The 17,890-nt window shown below is 38.2% G+C and overlaps 2 protein-coding genes across 4 annotated transcripts in view; one reads left to right on the top strand and one right to left on the bottom strand.

The window, feature by feature from the left end:
* c8h2orf76 (chromosome 8 C2orf76 homolog) overlaps nt 1-17,890 on the bottom strand; it is a 331,828-nt gene that overhangs the window by 172,127 nt on the left and 141,811 nt on the right. The gene's annotated exons all lie outside the window — the stretch shown is intronic.
* vps13d (vacuolar protein sorting 13 homolog D) overlaps nt 1-17,890 on the top strand; it is a 187,744-nt gene that overhangs the window by 110,463 nt on the left and 59,391 nt on the right. For all 3 annotated transcript variants that reach the window (XM_028807954.2, XM_028807955.2, XM_051930739.1), the window contains 3 exons: nt 6,219-6,315; nt 11,316-11,464; nt 16,046-16,180. In XM_028807954.2, the coding sequence (XP_028663787.2) occupies nt 6,219-6,315; nt 11,316-11,464; nt 16,046-16,180 (381 nt within the window). The remainder of the gene's footprint in view (nt 1-6,218; nt 6,316-11,315; nt 11,465-16,045; nt 16,181-17,890) is intronic.

Here is a 17,890-nt window from a genome sequence, read left to right as displayed (position 1 = left end):
GTAACCTCCCATACAATCAGATCGTGTTTCAGACTGTGAATGCTATATGTATATACATGTATGTATACGTACTATATGTATATGTATGTATATGTATGTATATATATATATATATATGTATATGTGTATATGTCTGTATATATGTATATATGTGTGTGTATATGTACTGTGTATGTATATATGTGTATGTATGTGTATATATATTATATATTACCCTAAGTTCTTGTCAATAAGCCGCGGCTTATCTAAGGAAAAAAGTTGTGAAAATGAAAAAATAGAATATCGGCTTATACATAAGTCCGGCTTATACATCCATCGCGGGGGTTGTGTTCCAGAGCCACCCGCGAAATAAGAATATCCGCGAAGTAGAAACCATATGTTTATATGGTTATTTTTATATTGTCATGCTTGGGTCACAGATTTGCGCAGAAACACAGGAGGTTGTAGAGAGACAGGAACGTTATTCAAACACTGCAAACAAACATTTGTCTCTTTTTCAAAAGTTTAAACTGTGCTCCATGACAAGACACAGATGACAGTTCTGTCTCACAATTAAAAGAATGCAAACATATCTTCCTTTTCAAAGGAGTGCAAAGCAAGCAGTCAAAAAAAAAATCAATAGGGTTTTTTGGCTTTTAAGTATGCGAAGCACCGCCGGTACAAAGCTGTTGAAGGCGGCAGCTCACACCCCCTCTGTCAGGAGCAGGAAGAGAGAGGAAGAGAGAGAGAGAGAGAGACAGATAAAAAAAATCAATACGTGCCCTTTGAGCTTTTAAGTATGCGAAGCTCCGTGCAGCATTTCTTTCAGGAAGCAGCTGCACACAGCCCCCCTGCTCACACCCCCCTACGTCAGCGCAAGAGAGAGAGAGAGAAAGTAAGCTGGATAGCTTCTCAGCCATCTGCCAATAGCGTCCCTTGTATGAAATCAACTGGGCAAACCAACTGAGGAAGCATGTACCAGAAATTAAAAGACCCATTGTCCGCAGAAATCCACGATATATATTTAAATATGCTTACATATAAAATCACAATTTAAATGACCGCTACGCGCTCGTGTTGACTCGGCGACGCCCAGAGCAGAAAGAACGCGCTCCGGCCGCTCCAACCGCGCCATGCGGGGAGTGAGAGAGACGGCAATATCTCACACTCTCTCCCCCCTTAAAGAAATTAAATGGGCGCGAGTGAGACCACTGACCTCCCTCCCTTCTATTAGTTATAGGTTATAGTACGTTCGGCTTATCCATGAGTCCGGCTTATCTATGATACGATTTTATTTTAAAAATTCGTATGATTTTTGGTCTCCGGCTAATACATGAGTCCGGCTTATAGACAAGAACTTAGGGTATATATATATATGTGTGTGTGTGTGTGTGTGTGTGTATATATATATATTTGTGTGTGTGTATATGTGTGTGTGTGTGTGTGTGTATATGTATATATATATATGGTTGAAATAGTTTACTGTCAAATAAATGCAAAGAGTACACGACACGTGTTTCGCCCTCATTCTGGGCTCATCAGGTGCACACACTCCACTGCACTCCCTCTCGGGAATCGAACCTCGGATGTCAGCGTCAGAGGCGATGCCCCTAACGTTGCGCCACGGCGTGTGGTTCGTTTATTTGACAGCATGTAGATCGGGGTAATTACATTCACGGCATTCGTAGTCTGTGTCACAATCTGATTGTATGGGTGGTTACCTACCAGGTAACGCTTTGTGGTTGGCCAGCAATCTGCTAACATCCGCCACGGTGCCCTCAGTTTGTGAAGAGCAGATCATAGAATGGTTGAAATAGTTTACTGTCAAATAAATGCAAAGAGTACACGACACGTGTTTCGCCCTCATTCTGGGCTCATCAGGTGTACACACTCCACTGCACTCCCTCTCGGGAATCGAACCTCGGATGTCAGCGTCAGAGGCGATGCCCCTAACGTTGCGCCACGGCGTGTGGTTCGTTTATTTGACAGCATGTAGATCGGGGTAATTACATTCACAGCATTCGAAGTCTGTGTCACAATCTGATAGTGTGGGTGGTATATATATATATATATATATATATATATATATATATATATATATATATATATATACATATATATATATATATATATATATATATATATACATATATATATATATACATATATATATAATGTGTGTGTGTATAGTTTACTTTTTAGCTGCTGTAGTATGTAGCAGTCCACTGAGTGTCATAAAGAATAATTGTATTGTAATTGTATGAAGGCCAAGCCTAAGATTCAGATCTTTTTACTCTTAAAATATAATGCATATAGCAATAAAGTGTACATTTGATTTTATAGTCCAACTGGACAGTTAAGAATATTAAGGTGGATCATCGGTACACTATGTGGCCAAAAGTATGTGAACACTCCATCAAATTATTGAGTTTCAGCCGCAACCATTGTTAACAGATGCGTAAAATACAGAACATAGCCAGGCAGTAGAATGCTCCCACTGAAGATCTCAGTGACTTTTTGTCTTTATCATAGGATGCCACCTTTGCCCAAAAGTCAGTATGTGATGTTTCTCTTCTGCTAGATCTGCTCCTTGTCAGCTATAAGTGGCATTATTTTGAAGTTAAAGCATTTAGGAGTGACAACAGCTCAGCTGCCAAGTGGTAGACCACGCAAACTCATAGAGAGGGACCACAAAGTGTATGGCGCATAAAAATAAGTTATCCTCTGTTGCATCACTCACAGCAGAGTTCCAAACTGCCCATGGAAGCAACATCAGCACAAGAACTGTGCATTGGAAGCTTCATAAAATGGGTTTTCATGACTGAGGAGATGCACACAAGCCTAATATGATGATGGTTAATGCCAAACGTAAACTGGAGTGATGTAAAGCACACTGCTGTTGGACTCTGAAGCAGTGAAAATGTGTTTTATGGAGTACTAAATATGAGCCCGGTCTTCTCATCCAACATCAGTACCTGTCCTCACAAATGCTGGTTTGGCTAAATGGTTACAAATTCCCACAGACACACTCCAAAATCTTGTGGAAAGTCTTCCCAGAAGAGTGGAGGCTATTATAACAATTTTATATTAATGTCTGTGGTTTTGGAAATGGGATGTCCAACAAGCTCATACAGAATTCCGTAAATGTTTGGTCATATTTGATATCTCTTTATGAATCAGCTACAAATTGCATCATGCTATAATTCCTTACTTTAGTAATGTCCTCTTTAAGGCATTTCACAATATACAGTAATATGGAAGGAAAGAATAAACTTGACAGAGAACATATAGTTGCTATCAGCCTGGTTGAGCATTTTAACCTGACTAAAAGTTGATTGCATTCTTTATACACAGATGACACATATATCATGTATCATTTTATACATTTTTAATGCTATCCACCTATATTATGTTCTAAAATTTTTCTGCATTGCAATGCATTTAAATCCTAAAACACATACCTTTTCTCAACCTATTTCAGTTTCAGGACTAAAGTACCAAACCGTAAAATATCCGCAAATGCTGTAGTTATGAAACCCCTGAAATAGAAAATTACTATTTTATCTAACAAAATGCAGAAGGTGCTAAATAGCTTGAAATGTTTATGTTTGCAATTTGACAATTGACTGACGTGTAACATGAAGTGAATATCTGTCCATTCATTTTTTTGACCTTGCTTAATCCACTGTTAAAGTTGTGTAAAACTGGCTGTTGAAAATAAAATAGCAGTTTGAAATTAAGCAGTTCTTGAGTTACACTGATGTGAACGTTTTTTTTCTGGTTTCTTACTGAATGGGCCATAAATCAGTAACACTGGTGAATTGTTCAGGGTACATTTTGTTCCCCAGTGTTCTTACTGAAAAAGTTTAAGTCCATAAATATTATAGAGTATGGTCTAGTTGTCTGTTGTGCACAATTAAAAAATGTAATGGTAAACACTATATTTAAAAAGTGTGTCTTCGAGTGAATGAGCTCTTTTGTTCCTGCTTCATTTGAAAACTGTGCAGCTTCCAAATTCTTTTCTCACACTCCTTATGGTTTCATCTGGTATGAGGAATTCTAGCAAGCTGATTCATATATCCTTATCTCCAGGACTGTCCGGCTTCTGTCTTAAATCTTGCTCAGATCCTGAACTACTAACCTTTTGTTATGTATACCAGCATAAAAAGCATCTTTTGGCCCTTCAGTAGACAAGCACAGCTAATCTTTAATGAAAAACCTCTCTTAATTGACAAAGAGTCGAGTAAAGTGCCCATTTTATTTATGTGCAATAGGGAAATTAAAAACGAATGAGATGACATACTTTCCTGTGTTTGTTTTCTGCATTATCACATATTGTGATATGTACTTCTTCCTGTATGTTCTGTTTGTATACGATGATAGAGGCATGCTGCTACGTTTGCAGAAACGGAGCTGACTGATTAAAGTGATAAACAGCAATTTCTGACTGCATACTATGAATATTTGTGATGTGTGCCATTACATATTCTGTCATCAGAATTAGATTGCTTCTTATCATTGGCCTCCTTGTAGGCATTGACAAATAGTGAGTTTTTCTCCGTGTTCTGTTATGCAAATAATACTTGCAGCAGTGGGCAATTTCACCTTTAAGGAGGCCACATTGCCTGTGGGTTTTTGTTGTAGTCAAGTTGAACATTTGTAGCTACACTGAGCCTGCAGTAGAACTCTGTGCTGCTGTAGCCCTACTGTCCCTGTTCAAGAGAAAACGAGACTTATAATAAACAAGAGATGGCCAGGCCTGTTTTTAGAGGGTTGCACCAGCTATAAACATACTCTTCGACCAGTTTCCTCATCAGTAACATGTTTTTATTGGAACAAGTCATTCAATTAGATGAGCTGATCCTTGTTCCTGTGGTGATTGTGGTGTGTCAGAAGTTCTTAACAGCGCTTTTTTTTTTTTCCTGAGAATACCAATGGATGTATTATGGACTATAGAGGAATCAAAAGGCCCAAACTGTAAACTTTTTTTTTGTAATATGTTGTGATATGTGGCCGGCTTGTCATTCCGGCCAATACCCCCAGGCCGCCAGGTGGAGCTTTCCCTGCAGCATGGACATGCCCCGAGTTCCAGCAGGGACTCATGGACTATGTAGTTTTTATGCACAGCCCTGCTGGATGCCTTGGGGACCACCAGGAATCGCTGTAGGGACACCCGGGGACTCTTATATGCCCTATGATCCGGAAGTACGTCATAATCCCAGGACAGGAGGAAACGGTGTACTTCTGGGTTAAAGAAAAGGACTGTTTACCCTGACCTGGAAGGAATACAGACTTGTGGGTTGTGCCAGGAACCCCTTCCGGGTCAGGGAGTATAAAGGACTATGGGAAAGCCCAGTACGCCGAGCTGAGCTGGGAGGTAGGGTGGCGACGTGTCTGGGAGTGGTGGTATTGTGTATGGATTATTGTTTATTGATTTGTTATATGAGTGTTATAGAGTATAGGGTGCTTGGTGCACATATTGGTCTAAATAAAAGTTATATTTGGACTTTTATATGGTGTTTGACGTCTGCTCAGAGGGTTCAAGGGGTCACAGAGACCGAAATCTCTCACAATGTTAAAAGGTCTAATGGTAAACACCTTAACGGATTAAAATGGCTCAACACTCTTATGAAGCATGTAAATTAAACTGAGGCCAAAAATGTAAATCAGACTGTGTTTTCTGTGCTTTGTCTCAACTAAATCACTGGCTTGTTGAAAGGTCAGTTGTGATAAACAGCCTCCAGCGTAAATGAAATGCTACTAATTAATATTTTCCTGTTTACACTGCTGTCCTTCTAATCATAATTCATTGCTTTATTGTAATGTTTCAGGAGATAAACTGTAAGATTTAAATTGAATAGAGTAGAAACTGGCCAGCAGTATTAACAATAAGACAAATACACATAGATAATTTTTGAAGACTTAAACAAATTTCATGCTAAATAAAGAATTCTGTTATGCGTTTTTAATTTAACATTTATTAGTTTCTACTTGTTTGACTTGCTGAAAGGAAAGCTAGAAGCTATTGTGGTCTGATCTGCAGCTTTCATTACACTAAAAGTCTCTCACAGTTGCTGATATTGTAAAATAAAACTTGACAAGTTTTCACCACAAATACATGCACTTTATCCCAAGTCTTTGCAGTGTAGTATTTTTCATATTCCATCCTAATTTTTTTGCAGAGGCAGAAGGTTTGTGTGAAGATATATTAACAGCAGTTATAATTCTGTTTCATTTAGCACCTGATGTTGACAACCAGGCGGTTCACAGTGCAAATTGAAGAGAAACTTCTTTTGAAGATGCTGTGCTTCTTTGGCTATGGCCAGTCTCTGTCAGGTATGTCCACCTGGCTTCTTTCATTTGCAGCTTATGCAACCATTTATATTCTGAATCATGCTAAATACATTTAAGGATTACCAGAGAACTAGTCCCCAGAACATCAGGAAGAAATGTGCAGTAGATGACAAACTGTCCTTTTGTCTTTGTTTTCTGACCTTTAATGCAATTGATGCATCAAAATCAATACTTCATATGTTGCTTACCAGTCCAATTGTACATCATCTTCTTTTATACGTTAAGATGTTTTATTGCATGGTGACTATCCTTGCCAGTAATTTTCAGATATTTTTATTGTGGTGTTAAAGTAAATGATTAAGAAGTAAGTATGAAGGTTATTACCATGAAATTCAGGAGTTTGGTCTAGGCTTGTATTAGTAGATAAATAACCGGATATACACTATATTGCCAAAAGCATTGGGACACCCCCTCCAAATCATTGATTTTAGGTGTTCCAAACACTTCCATGGCCACAGGTGTACAAAATCAAGCCACTAGGCATGCAGACGGCTTCTACAAACATTTGTGAAAGAATGGGTCGCTCTCAGGAGCTCAGTGAATTCAAGCATGGTACCGTGATAGGATGCCACCTGTGCAGTAAGTTCATTCGTGAAATTTTCTCGCTACTAAATATTCTACGGTCAGCTGTAAGTAGTATCATAACAAAGTGGAAACAAATGGAGACAACAGCAACTCAGCCACAAAGTGGTAGGCCACATAAAATCACAGAGTGGAGACAGCGCATGCTGAGGCGCACAGTGTGCAGAAGTTGGCAACTTTCTGCAGAGTCAATAGCTACAGACCTCCAGAAGCTCAAGAACAGTGCAACGTAGAGAGAGAGCTTCATGGAATGGGTTTTCATGGCCGAGCAGATGCATCCAAGCTTACATCACCAAGTGCAATGCAAAGCATCGGATGCAGTAGCGTAAAGCACACCACCCGCCACTGGACTCGAGAGCAGTGGAGACGTGTCCTCTGTAGTGACGAATCACACAATATGAAGGACGAGTCTGGGTTTGGCGGTTGCCAGGAGAACAGTACTTGCCTGACTGCACTGTGCCAAGTATAAAGTTTGGTGGAGGGGGATTATAGTGTGGGGTTGTTTTTCAGGGATTGGACTTGGCCCCTTGGTTCCAGTGAAATGAATTCTTAATGCTTCCGCATACAGAGCCATTTTAGACAATTTCATGCTCCCAGCTTTGTGGGAACAGTTTGGGAATGGCAACATGACTACACACACACCAGTGCACAAAGCAGTGTCTGTAAAGAAATGGAAGACCGAGTTTGGCGTGGCCTGCACAGAGCCCTGACCTCAACCCGACAGAACACCTTTGGGATGAATTAGAGCAGAGACTGCGAGCCAGGCCTTCTTGACCATCATCAGTGCCTGACCTCGTAAATGCTCTAATGGAAGAATGCTCAAAAATTCCCATAAACACACTCCTACACCTTGTGGAAAGGCTTCCCAGAAGAGCTGAAGTTGTTATAGCTGCAAAGGGTGGGCCTACTCCATATTAAAGCCTATGTATTAAGAATGGGATGTCATTTAAGTTCATGTGTGTGTAAAGGCAGGCATCCCAATACTTTTGGCAATATAGTGTGTATGTATATATATATATATATATATATATATATATATATATATATATATATATATATATATAGTAGCAAATAAGCCCTTTGTCCACCTCTTGAACCCTCAGGTACCACTCTGATGACCAGGTGAAAGTATAATATTTCTTTATTTTATAATTATACAGTGCACAAAGCACTCTCCACACCACACTCATAAACCACTATTCTCTCTCTATACCAAACCAATCCTCCTCGCCCAGACACTTTGCCACCCTACCTCCCAGCTCAGCTCAGTGTACACTTTGCCACCCTGCCTCCCAGCTCAGCTCAGTGTACTGGGCTTCCCACAGTCCTTTTATATCCCCTGACCCGGAAGTGGTTCCTGGCACAACCCACAAGTCCATTTCCTTCCGGGTAAGGGCAAACAGTCCTCCTCTTCATCCCGGGAGTACGTCGTTTCTTCCGGTCACGTGACTGTGACGCACTCCCGGGTTATAGGGCACACAAGAGCCCACTAGCCCCCCTACAGCGACTCCCGGTGGTCCCCAAGGTATCCAGCAGGGCTGTGTATAGAAACTACAAAGTCCATGAGGCCCTGCTGGAACTCGGGGCACCCTCATGCGGTCCGGAGAGCTCCTCCTAGCGGCCTGGGTGTGGCGACCGGAGTCTGTAGCCGGTTGTCCATCACAATATATATATATATATATATATTAATATATATATGAGCTCTGGGTTTTGATAGTTTACCTACTGAAATCCTTTCTGCTTTTGGAAACCACTAGCACCAATTATATACCAACTCTGCAACGTCCTGGTTCTGTTGTTTTCCAGTCTCTCTGATCAACTCTTGTATGTAATCTGCAGCTGATTATTTATGACTTCATTCACCTGGGATCAAACTAGTATTATGTATTCTTGACAGACAGCAAATGACATTTGTCGCTTTCTACATATTATAGATGTAGACCCCACCCTACCCCAGACATGCAGCTCTTCCGGCACTTTTGACTTCATGAACTGGAATTTGCTCTGGAAAGTCTTACATTCAGTGGGTTGTGGTGATAGCTACAGTATATTCATTTGATCAAAATGTTATACTTCTCCCTATGGAGTTAATTTTCACAAACCTAGCTATCATATTCCAGAAGGTGGAGGACAGGGCTTTATACTGTCTCCATTATTTTTTTTATATCTCACTTGCTGATGCTCTTTGCAATCTTGATTTGATCAAACTAATTGGTGTTCATGGCTTCTATCATAAAATTTCTTTTTAGGCTGCTGACCTTGGTAATGCTGTTTCTGATATCCCTCACATTTTCCGTCTCTGTAGTTCGTCTTTGCTTTAGAACTTGCTGTGTCTGTTGTGAATCTCTTACTGATATGCACAGGCATCAGTGGCTGTTATTTGTAAAGGGGTCCCTTTTATGGGTTGGTTTTAGGGAGTGGCTTTGTTATTATTTTCTCTGCTGTTGTCTAACTAGAGTCATGGCTGCTTTTTTTCTTATGGAACTGCAATAATACAGTAATCCCTCCTCCATCGCGGGGGTTGTGTTCCAGAGCCACCCACGAAATAAGAAAATCCGCGAAGTAGAAACCATATGTTTATATGGTTATTTTTATATTGTCATGCTTGGGTCACAGATTTGCGCACAAACACAGGAGGTTATAGAGAGCCAGGAACGTTATTCAAACACTGCAAACAAACATTTGTCTCTTTTTCAAAAGTTTAAACTGTGTTCCATGACAAGACAGAGATGACAGTTCCGTCTCACAATTAAAAGAATGCAAACATGTCTTCCTCTTCAAAGGAGTGCGCGTCAGGAGCAGATAATGTCAGAGAGATAGAGAAAAGCAAACAAATCAATAGGGCTGTTTGGCTTTTAAGTATGCGAAGCACCACGGCACAAAGCTGTTGAAGGCGGCAGCTCACACCCCCTCCGTCAGGAGCAGAGAAAGAGAGAGAGAGACAGAGAAAAACAAACAATCGAAAATCAATACGTGCCCTTCGAGCTTTTAAGTATGCGAAGCACCGTGCAGCATGTCGTTTCAGGAAGCAGCTGCACAGAAGGTAGCAACGTGAAGATAATCTTTCAGCATTTTTAGACGAGCGTCCGTATCGTCTAGGTGTGCGAACAGGCCCCCTGCTCAATCCCCCTACGTCAGGATCAGAGAAAGTCAGCGCAAGAGAGAGAGAGAAAAGTAAGTTGGGTAGCTTCTCAGCCATCTGCCAATAGCGTCTCTTGTATGAAATCAACTGGGCAAATCAACTGAGGAAGCATGTACCAGAAATTAAAAGACCCATTGTCCGCAGAAATACGCGAACCAGCTAAAAATCCGCGATATATATTTAAATATGCTTACATATAAAATCCGCGATGGAGTGAAGCCGCGAAAGGCGAAGCGCGATATAGCGAGGGATTACTGTAATCACAAAATAAAAATTTCTTTAAGATTCAATGTCACATTGCGTTAAGCTGGATATGGCAAAAGAACTCCTTGCTAGTGCATCAGACTGTCAGTTGAAAACTGACCTGGAGAGGAAACTCACATTTCTGAGAGTCTAGCACCATAACCAAGATTAAGGCTAGGCATTGTCCTTGTGTCTAAATCAACAAGGCAGGTGATGGTGTTGCAGCTGGCAGGATGGCTATGGAAGAAAGAAAGCCAATTAATAGTATTTAGTGGGTTACTTCCACAAAAAGGGGTTGTGTGCACAGTGTTAACCCATAGAAGTGAGCTGCAGAGTGGTTGCTATAGTTAGTCCCTCTGTGTGAGGTGTTAAACATCCTGTACTTGTAAGAAGAAAACCATCAGAGCAATCAGAAGCAACAGAAATGACCTTAACTTGGCAGTGAATTAAAAGGAGCAATTCACGGACAATGTTACGTAGCTTGGAATGTAATCAGCTCTGTCTTGGTTGGCTGGACAAGGAAGTCTAATCACCCAAATCACCTGATGACCACTTGTAATATAACTGCTAATGTGTTCAAGTACATCAGTAGATATATTCATTAGTATATCGCTAAAGGACATATAATTAGACACTATTACTTCATAGACTTGTTCTAGTAAATTATTAACTTGTCCTTTGCTTTGGGCTTCTTGCATGTGTGATATCTTCCTTTACATTCCTTAATACTCGTTTTAAATGGCACCTCAAATAATTAAACCCGTTTTTACTCTGATTAACCCCAGTCACCGCTGTAAGTAAGCTTATAGGAATTAATGAGCTCATTTGAGACCACTTTAAATCCTGCATAGAGGTATTACAAGAACCTTTACTTTGGCTTGAAAGTGAAACATTTTCCCCTTTCCCTTTACAGGCTTTGTGGATTTTTAAATTTTCTTTAATTCAGCAATATACGTTATGCAGTAGAATTCTTGTCTTGGATTTTGCTTATTACTCTCTTGTTTTTTTCTTTCAGAGATGGAGAATCTTGATGAAAATATGTATGAGAAGCCTAGTGAACAGGGAGGACCTATGAAGCGTTATTACTTTGAAAATTTAAAGATATGTGTGCCTCAGATTAAGCTGAGTGTGTATACTTCTAGCAAGCTTCCACCTGACCTCAAGGTACTAGAAGACAATAATTTCACTTTTTATGTAACTAACAAAGCCTGAGGAATACTTAAGGCATTTTCTTGGATTTGGAAAATATTTTGACTTTTAAGAGACACAAGCAGTATGTTGTTAAATGACAAAATACAACCTCTTGACAGTTTGATTTTCATATTTAGCTACTATTAGTGAAAGTCTAATATAACAGACAATGTGGCTGCTTTTCTCCAAATATCTGTGTATTCAATGAAGGTCAAGTGTTACAGTTTACTGCTTCAGTAATTTTCATTGGAAGTTGGAGGGGATGATTAAAATTGCACTTACCATGAGATGCCACCTTAAAATAAATCTGGTGAAAAGCCTGATACATTTTGTGCTCCTAGTAAAGCATATTCTGGCCACCATAGGTTCATTTTTTCTTCTAAATAAAAGTGATTTTAGGACATATAAAAATAATGAGGTTTATTCGTTCCAGGCAACAAGCACACTAATTCAGAACAGAAGTGACAGTAAACCACAAAGGTGCTGGTTCAGGCCCACATTATAGCCTTGAGCAAGTCATTTAACATGCCAGTGCTCCATTTGTAGAAATATGTTAACAGTTGTACTGAGCCGTTGTGTTTTATGTTAATTTGAGTAAGTGCAGCAGTGAAGTAGATGATAGTAATGTGTTTAAGTCATATACTTTTGTTTTCTCTTTTCTAAAAATAATTTTCTTTACTACTATGTTGTGCACCGTCTAGTTTGCATATATATAGTCTTTAAATTGTGAATATAAACCTTACAAGTGAGAGGAAGTCACTTTAATCTATATACATATATGTGTGTGATATATAGTGTGTGTGTATATACAGTGTGTATGTATGTGTGTGTGTGTGTGTATATGTGTATATATATATATATATATATATGTATGTATATATATATATATATATATATATATATCTTGATATATATATATATATATATATATTTATATGTAATATGCTACCTTAGCTGTTCGTTTGTCTGTCCAGGATTTTAAATCACCTGTAGTGCCCACGCCGTTTGAATTATTGACCTGATATTTGGTACACATATACTACATGACATCTACTATCCACTTTCAGTGTGGTGATTGACATCCAAGGTTATTCCTATTTTTATTTTATTTTATTGTAGAATTAACTCATGCCAGTGGCCAGCAGGGCGGCCATGTGGCACATGCGTACAGACGCCATTCTCATTCCCTACCACCTTTGCCGTCACTTCCCCTACCTCTTCATATCTTAAATGTTTCTTGAGGCAGATTGAAGATTTAAGTGCCAGCTTAAGTGAAAAATTAAGGAAAACGTAGTAATTGCAACATAAACAATGACTTAATCAGTTTTAATGCGAAAAGATGGCGACGAAAGAAGAGAAGAAGCGGGCCGCTAGGGTGGAGAAAAGAAGAGCTGCTCAGGAAGCAGCAAGTGCATCAAACTCTGAGCAGACGAATGGTAAACGTACAGAGAAAGAGGATGAGAATTATGAATGCTCAAGTCATGTGTATTACTGGTGTATATATATTATGTGTATGTATGTGTGTGTGTGTATGTGTGTATATATATATATATATATATATATATATATATATATATATATATATATATATATATGTATGTATACAACAAATAGATATTTAATATGTAATACACTCGCTCATCAACAAAACCATTATTTAGTTTAGTTAAAAAGCTAAAGTTTGACACAAATGTGTGACACTAGGTATCCGCTAAGAAAGGATGTTTTGATATGTCAATATTTAGGGATAATAATAAAAGTAAAATGAATACCCAAAAAATCTCAGAAATACCTGGAAAGATTTGATTGAAATTCGGTCATATTATAGAAAAAAACAAATTAGCTGGTGTATTTTTGTATTTTGTCAATTTTTTTTATTTGTCGATATTTATTAATATTATGCTAACTTACTTGATCCTCTTTGCACTGAGAGCATGCTTTAATCAAATGAAGAGCACAGTAGAAGTGATTGGTGGGCCACACGAATAGGGTGGTGTCCTGGACAAGAAAAATAGAGACCAATTTGTAAATGGAGAAGGAAACATTGTTAAAACTCAAGGAAGACTCAAAGCTCAATGGTTGCTATCGACATTCAGCCCCCACTTGTGGTGTTGATAACTGAACATCATCTCCCAGTCGCCCGATCTTTAGTCGTGGTGCTGCAAACTCATAGGGAGAAATGTCTGTCTTAGACAGTGCCATTTGAATTTTTAATTAGGAAATGCTCAATGCTCCTTGCTCATCAGTGTAACACATAGGGTACTGTCACTTTTGTATATCCACTTCAAGCACTGCTTTGCGTATACATCCAAATCTGCAGACTTTAATTGGGAACTACATACAACTGACAAAAAATAAGAAAAGAAATAACTACTTGAGTGAACAATGTAAAATCAAAAACATCTAATAATGATAATAATATATACTCAGGTTTTACATTATTTATATTACATTACATTATATTTGTGAATTTCCCCTTGGGATTAATAAAGTATCTATCTATCTATCTATCTATCTATCTATCTATCTATCTATCTATCTATCTATCTATCTATCTATCTATCTATCTATCTATCTATCTATCTATCTATCTATCATATAGTGCCTTTCTGTGTGTGTGTGTGTGTCTGTCTGTCTGTCTGTCTGTGCTGATTACCCGTTTCAATTCAAAAGAATTGAAAATTGTGTAAAATTCTGTTTTGTAGTGACCACCAACAAAAGTCAAGTCACTAGAAAAGTAGGAATGTTTTCCTCATGGATAATTGTGTATAACATGTTCAAAAGTAAGCAGCTCCAGTGATCTAATATTATTATTATTATTATTATTATTATTATTATTATTATTACTATTACTTGCAATTTGATGGATACCATCTGAGATGCAATTACTTAAATTTCTTTTGTTTTTTCAATCAATTGCCTTGCTCATGGTCACACAGTGTCATTTGCAGAATTTGAACCCATAGCTTCAGGACCCAAAATCTTAATTCCAAAGCCTTAACAGCTACAATATATTGCCTGGCAATAGTATTAGTCTTTTGGATTGGCAATACATGTATTGTATAAAGAAAAGCACTTAATTAGTTACTATTGCTATGCTACACTCGATTAAGCAATTGCACTACAACTGTTGCCCATTGTCTTATGAAATTTCCCTGGCAAAACCAGGTAACACAGCTAGTTTGTTTTATACGTATTAGACAGCTGTTCAAAATACCTCATCCAGATACTTGTGATATTGCTTCACATATGCCCTTATTGTAATATATGTTTTTGTATGTTTGTGTTTCTTATGGCATGGTGATCAAGAAACACTGTCATGGGTCTACAATGTTCTTGATTTTCTTGTTAAATCAGTTTCTCCTGCAGATCATATTTCCTACTGCAGTAATGTCTTTGTTAATTCGTTACATTTTCTTCAAGGCAGAGACAAGTTATAGGCATAACTTAATTTAAGACTAACTTAAATCATCCATTTTATAAACCTGTTTTATACTGAGCCAAACTGTGGTGAAGCTGAAGTCTATCCCAGCAAGCTTAGAGAGGTGAATTTTAGTCCTGCATATCAGGGACAAAGCTGCGAAAAAAACCCAGTCCATCACAAGGCCCAGCCACGCATACACACTCAGAAGGGGCTAATTTGATATCACCAATTAACATAAAATGCCAACATAGTTAAATTTAGGTTTGAGAATGTTATTTTTTTTGTTAATCAAATTAATGATTTATTTATCCTTTTAAAATCACCTGTCTCATATTGTCACCCAATCTATATCTTTTGGTTTTTAAAGGAGTATTGTTGCATCCTTAATTAACAGGAACATACCATGTTTACTTAATACCTGTATATTAATGATGCATTTTTATAAAAACAGGTTCAGGCCTCTTTTCTGTGTTCTAGTATTTTCTCTAATTATATGTGGCAGAAATAAACAGATGATCTCTTCAAAATCTCTTTAGGCAATCGCAGTAATTGAAAAGAATGAGGAGATCAGTCTGAAAGAAACAAAGTACAAGAGAGTGATGATTGTGTGCAAGAAATAGTATTTGCAAATTTACGAAATGTATTTAAAAATTCAAAAGAACAACCTGCATTATTTTTCATTCTGCTGCCGGAAGAAAAAAGTTGGCTGATACTGTTGACAGTTTTTTTAATAAATCTGTAGAATTGCCTGTCTGACTGCAGGTGGCAGAGTTCTCCTTTCCAACACAAGCAACTCACAGGTTCAGGAAAAGTGGAATGAACTGATGTAACCTTTCCCATGGCCAAAAAATGGCATTTCTGTTCAGTTTTGAAGAATAAAAAAAAATCCTGTACATTTCAAACATATAGAAGATATTAATGAGTCGAAGAATGCCTGGGGAGGGATAAATAATGTACTCTGTATTTGTGTGCATTTGAAAAAAAAAATCTCTTGGGTTTTAAAAATAGCTGTTTACCCAAAGTAAATTTCTAAAATAATGCTAATTGAAAAATGTCTGGCTTTTTTTTATTAACAACAACAACTTTTTCAATTCTGATGACACATTTGTCTTTTTTTTTTTTTTTAATAGGTGCTGAAGAGCATGTTGGGCATCCCACTCATTCGTTTTGAAGATGCGGTGATTAACATGGATCCATATACACGTGTTCATCCTTATGAAAGCCAGGAGATAATAATCAATGATATCCTGAAGCACTTCAGAGAGGTATATATGACTGATCGTTTTGTTTGACCTCTCAATATCAATTTCATACTTTAACATAATTTAGAATTGGAAACATTTTGCAAAATGTGAGCCGATAGATGGAATATTAGAAAAATACTTGCAGGGATAAGTGTCCTAAGGCAATTCTGTCAACTTGCTTTCGAATTTCTTATTGAATATTTATTCTTAGTTTCACATTTCATTTATCTTGATGCATCAGCAAAGTTTATTAAAAAATCTGTTTTGTTGACAAGAAGTGTTCTTGTTTGTTGATCTGAATAGGTGTCAGTTGGTTTAAAACAGAGAATGACACAGAAGCATGCAAATATCAGTCAGAAATCTGACACTGAAGTGTTTAGGGCGGAGTGGTGGCTCTGAGGCTAAGGAGCTGCGCTGGTATCCCGAAGGTTGCCGGTTCGAATCCCCGTCACTGCCAAAAAGGCCACTGCTCTGCTGGGCCCTTGAGCAAGGCCCTTAACCTGTAATTGCTCCAGGAGTGCTGTACAATGGCTGACCCTGCGCTCTGACCCCAAGGGGTATGCGAAAACTACCAAATTCCTAATACAAGAAATTGTATAATTGTATACTTGATTTTTACGTGACAGTGCCTAGAGGTTGCATTTAAGCTCTGTTTTCACAATTGCATTGGGAATACCAAAATGAACCCATATGCTCTGCAGAGACATTGGTATTTGCCTACCTGCTGTAATACTAATGTATAAAGTTAACATAAGTTGTAATGTAGAAGAAATACATTGTGTTATGCAAATACCAATAAAATTAATTGTTTGTACATTGCCTCAGATTTTATGCCACAAATGGTAGTAATGCACAATAAATTCTCTTACGAAAACTACCAAATTCCTAATACAAGAAATTGTATAAGGCGAAATAAAGAACAAAAAAAAAAAAAAAATCAGCAAAGTTTATTAAAAAATCTGTTTTGTTGACAAGAAGTGTTCTTGTTTGTTGATCCGAATAGGTGTCAGTTGGTTTAAAACAGAGAATGACACAGAAGCATGCAAATATCAGTCAGAAATCTGACACTGAAGCCACATTGTGTTTTATCTGTCAGTTCAGAATATTCATTAACAGAGGCGAATCAAATTGAGTTGGCTCTAGTTGTGTATTATTATTCTCTTGTATACTTTAGGTTGATTTTGTTTTGAATCAGCATCTTAATCAGCACAGCTTTCCTGCCTTTACAGCTCTTGTTTACACACTTTCTCTTTTTCACTTCTGTTGGTGCATTCAAGACATTTGGTGACATTTATTGATTTATTAACTTTTCATACTATCCATCCATTATCCAACCCACTATATCCTAACTAAAGGGTCTGCTGGAGCCAATCCCAGCCAACACAGGGCACAAGGCAGGAAACAAACCCCGGGCAGGGCACCCACCCACACACCAAACACACACTAGGGACAATTTAGAATCGCCAATGCACCTAACCTGCATGTGTTTGGACTGTGGAAGGAAACCGGAGCACCCGGAGGAAACTCACGCAGACATGGGGACAACATGCAGACTCCACACAGGGAGGGCCCGGGAAGCGAACCTGGGTCTCCTAACTGCGAGGCAGCAGCACTACCCACTGCGCCACTATGCCGCCCCTTTTCATACTAATACTAAGATATACTAAGACTTTATAAAGGCAACTTTTAGTTTAAGTAACAGGATTAGGTACTTGTTTGCCAATCAAACCT

The sequence above is a fragment of the Erpetoichthys calabaricus genome, chromosome 8 (genome assembly GCF_900747795.2).
Source record: "Erpetoichthys calabaricus chromosome 8, fErpCal1.3, whole genome shotgun sequence".
Lineage (NCBI taxonomy): Eukaryota > Metazoa > Chordata > Cladistia > Polypteriformes > Polypteridae > Erpetoichthys > Erpetoichthys calabaricus.
Note: the sequence above shows the minus strand (reverse complement) of the source record. Positions and strands in the feature narration are given on the sequence as shown.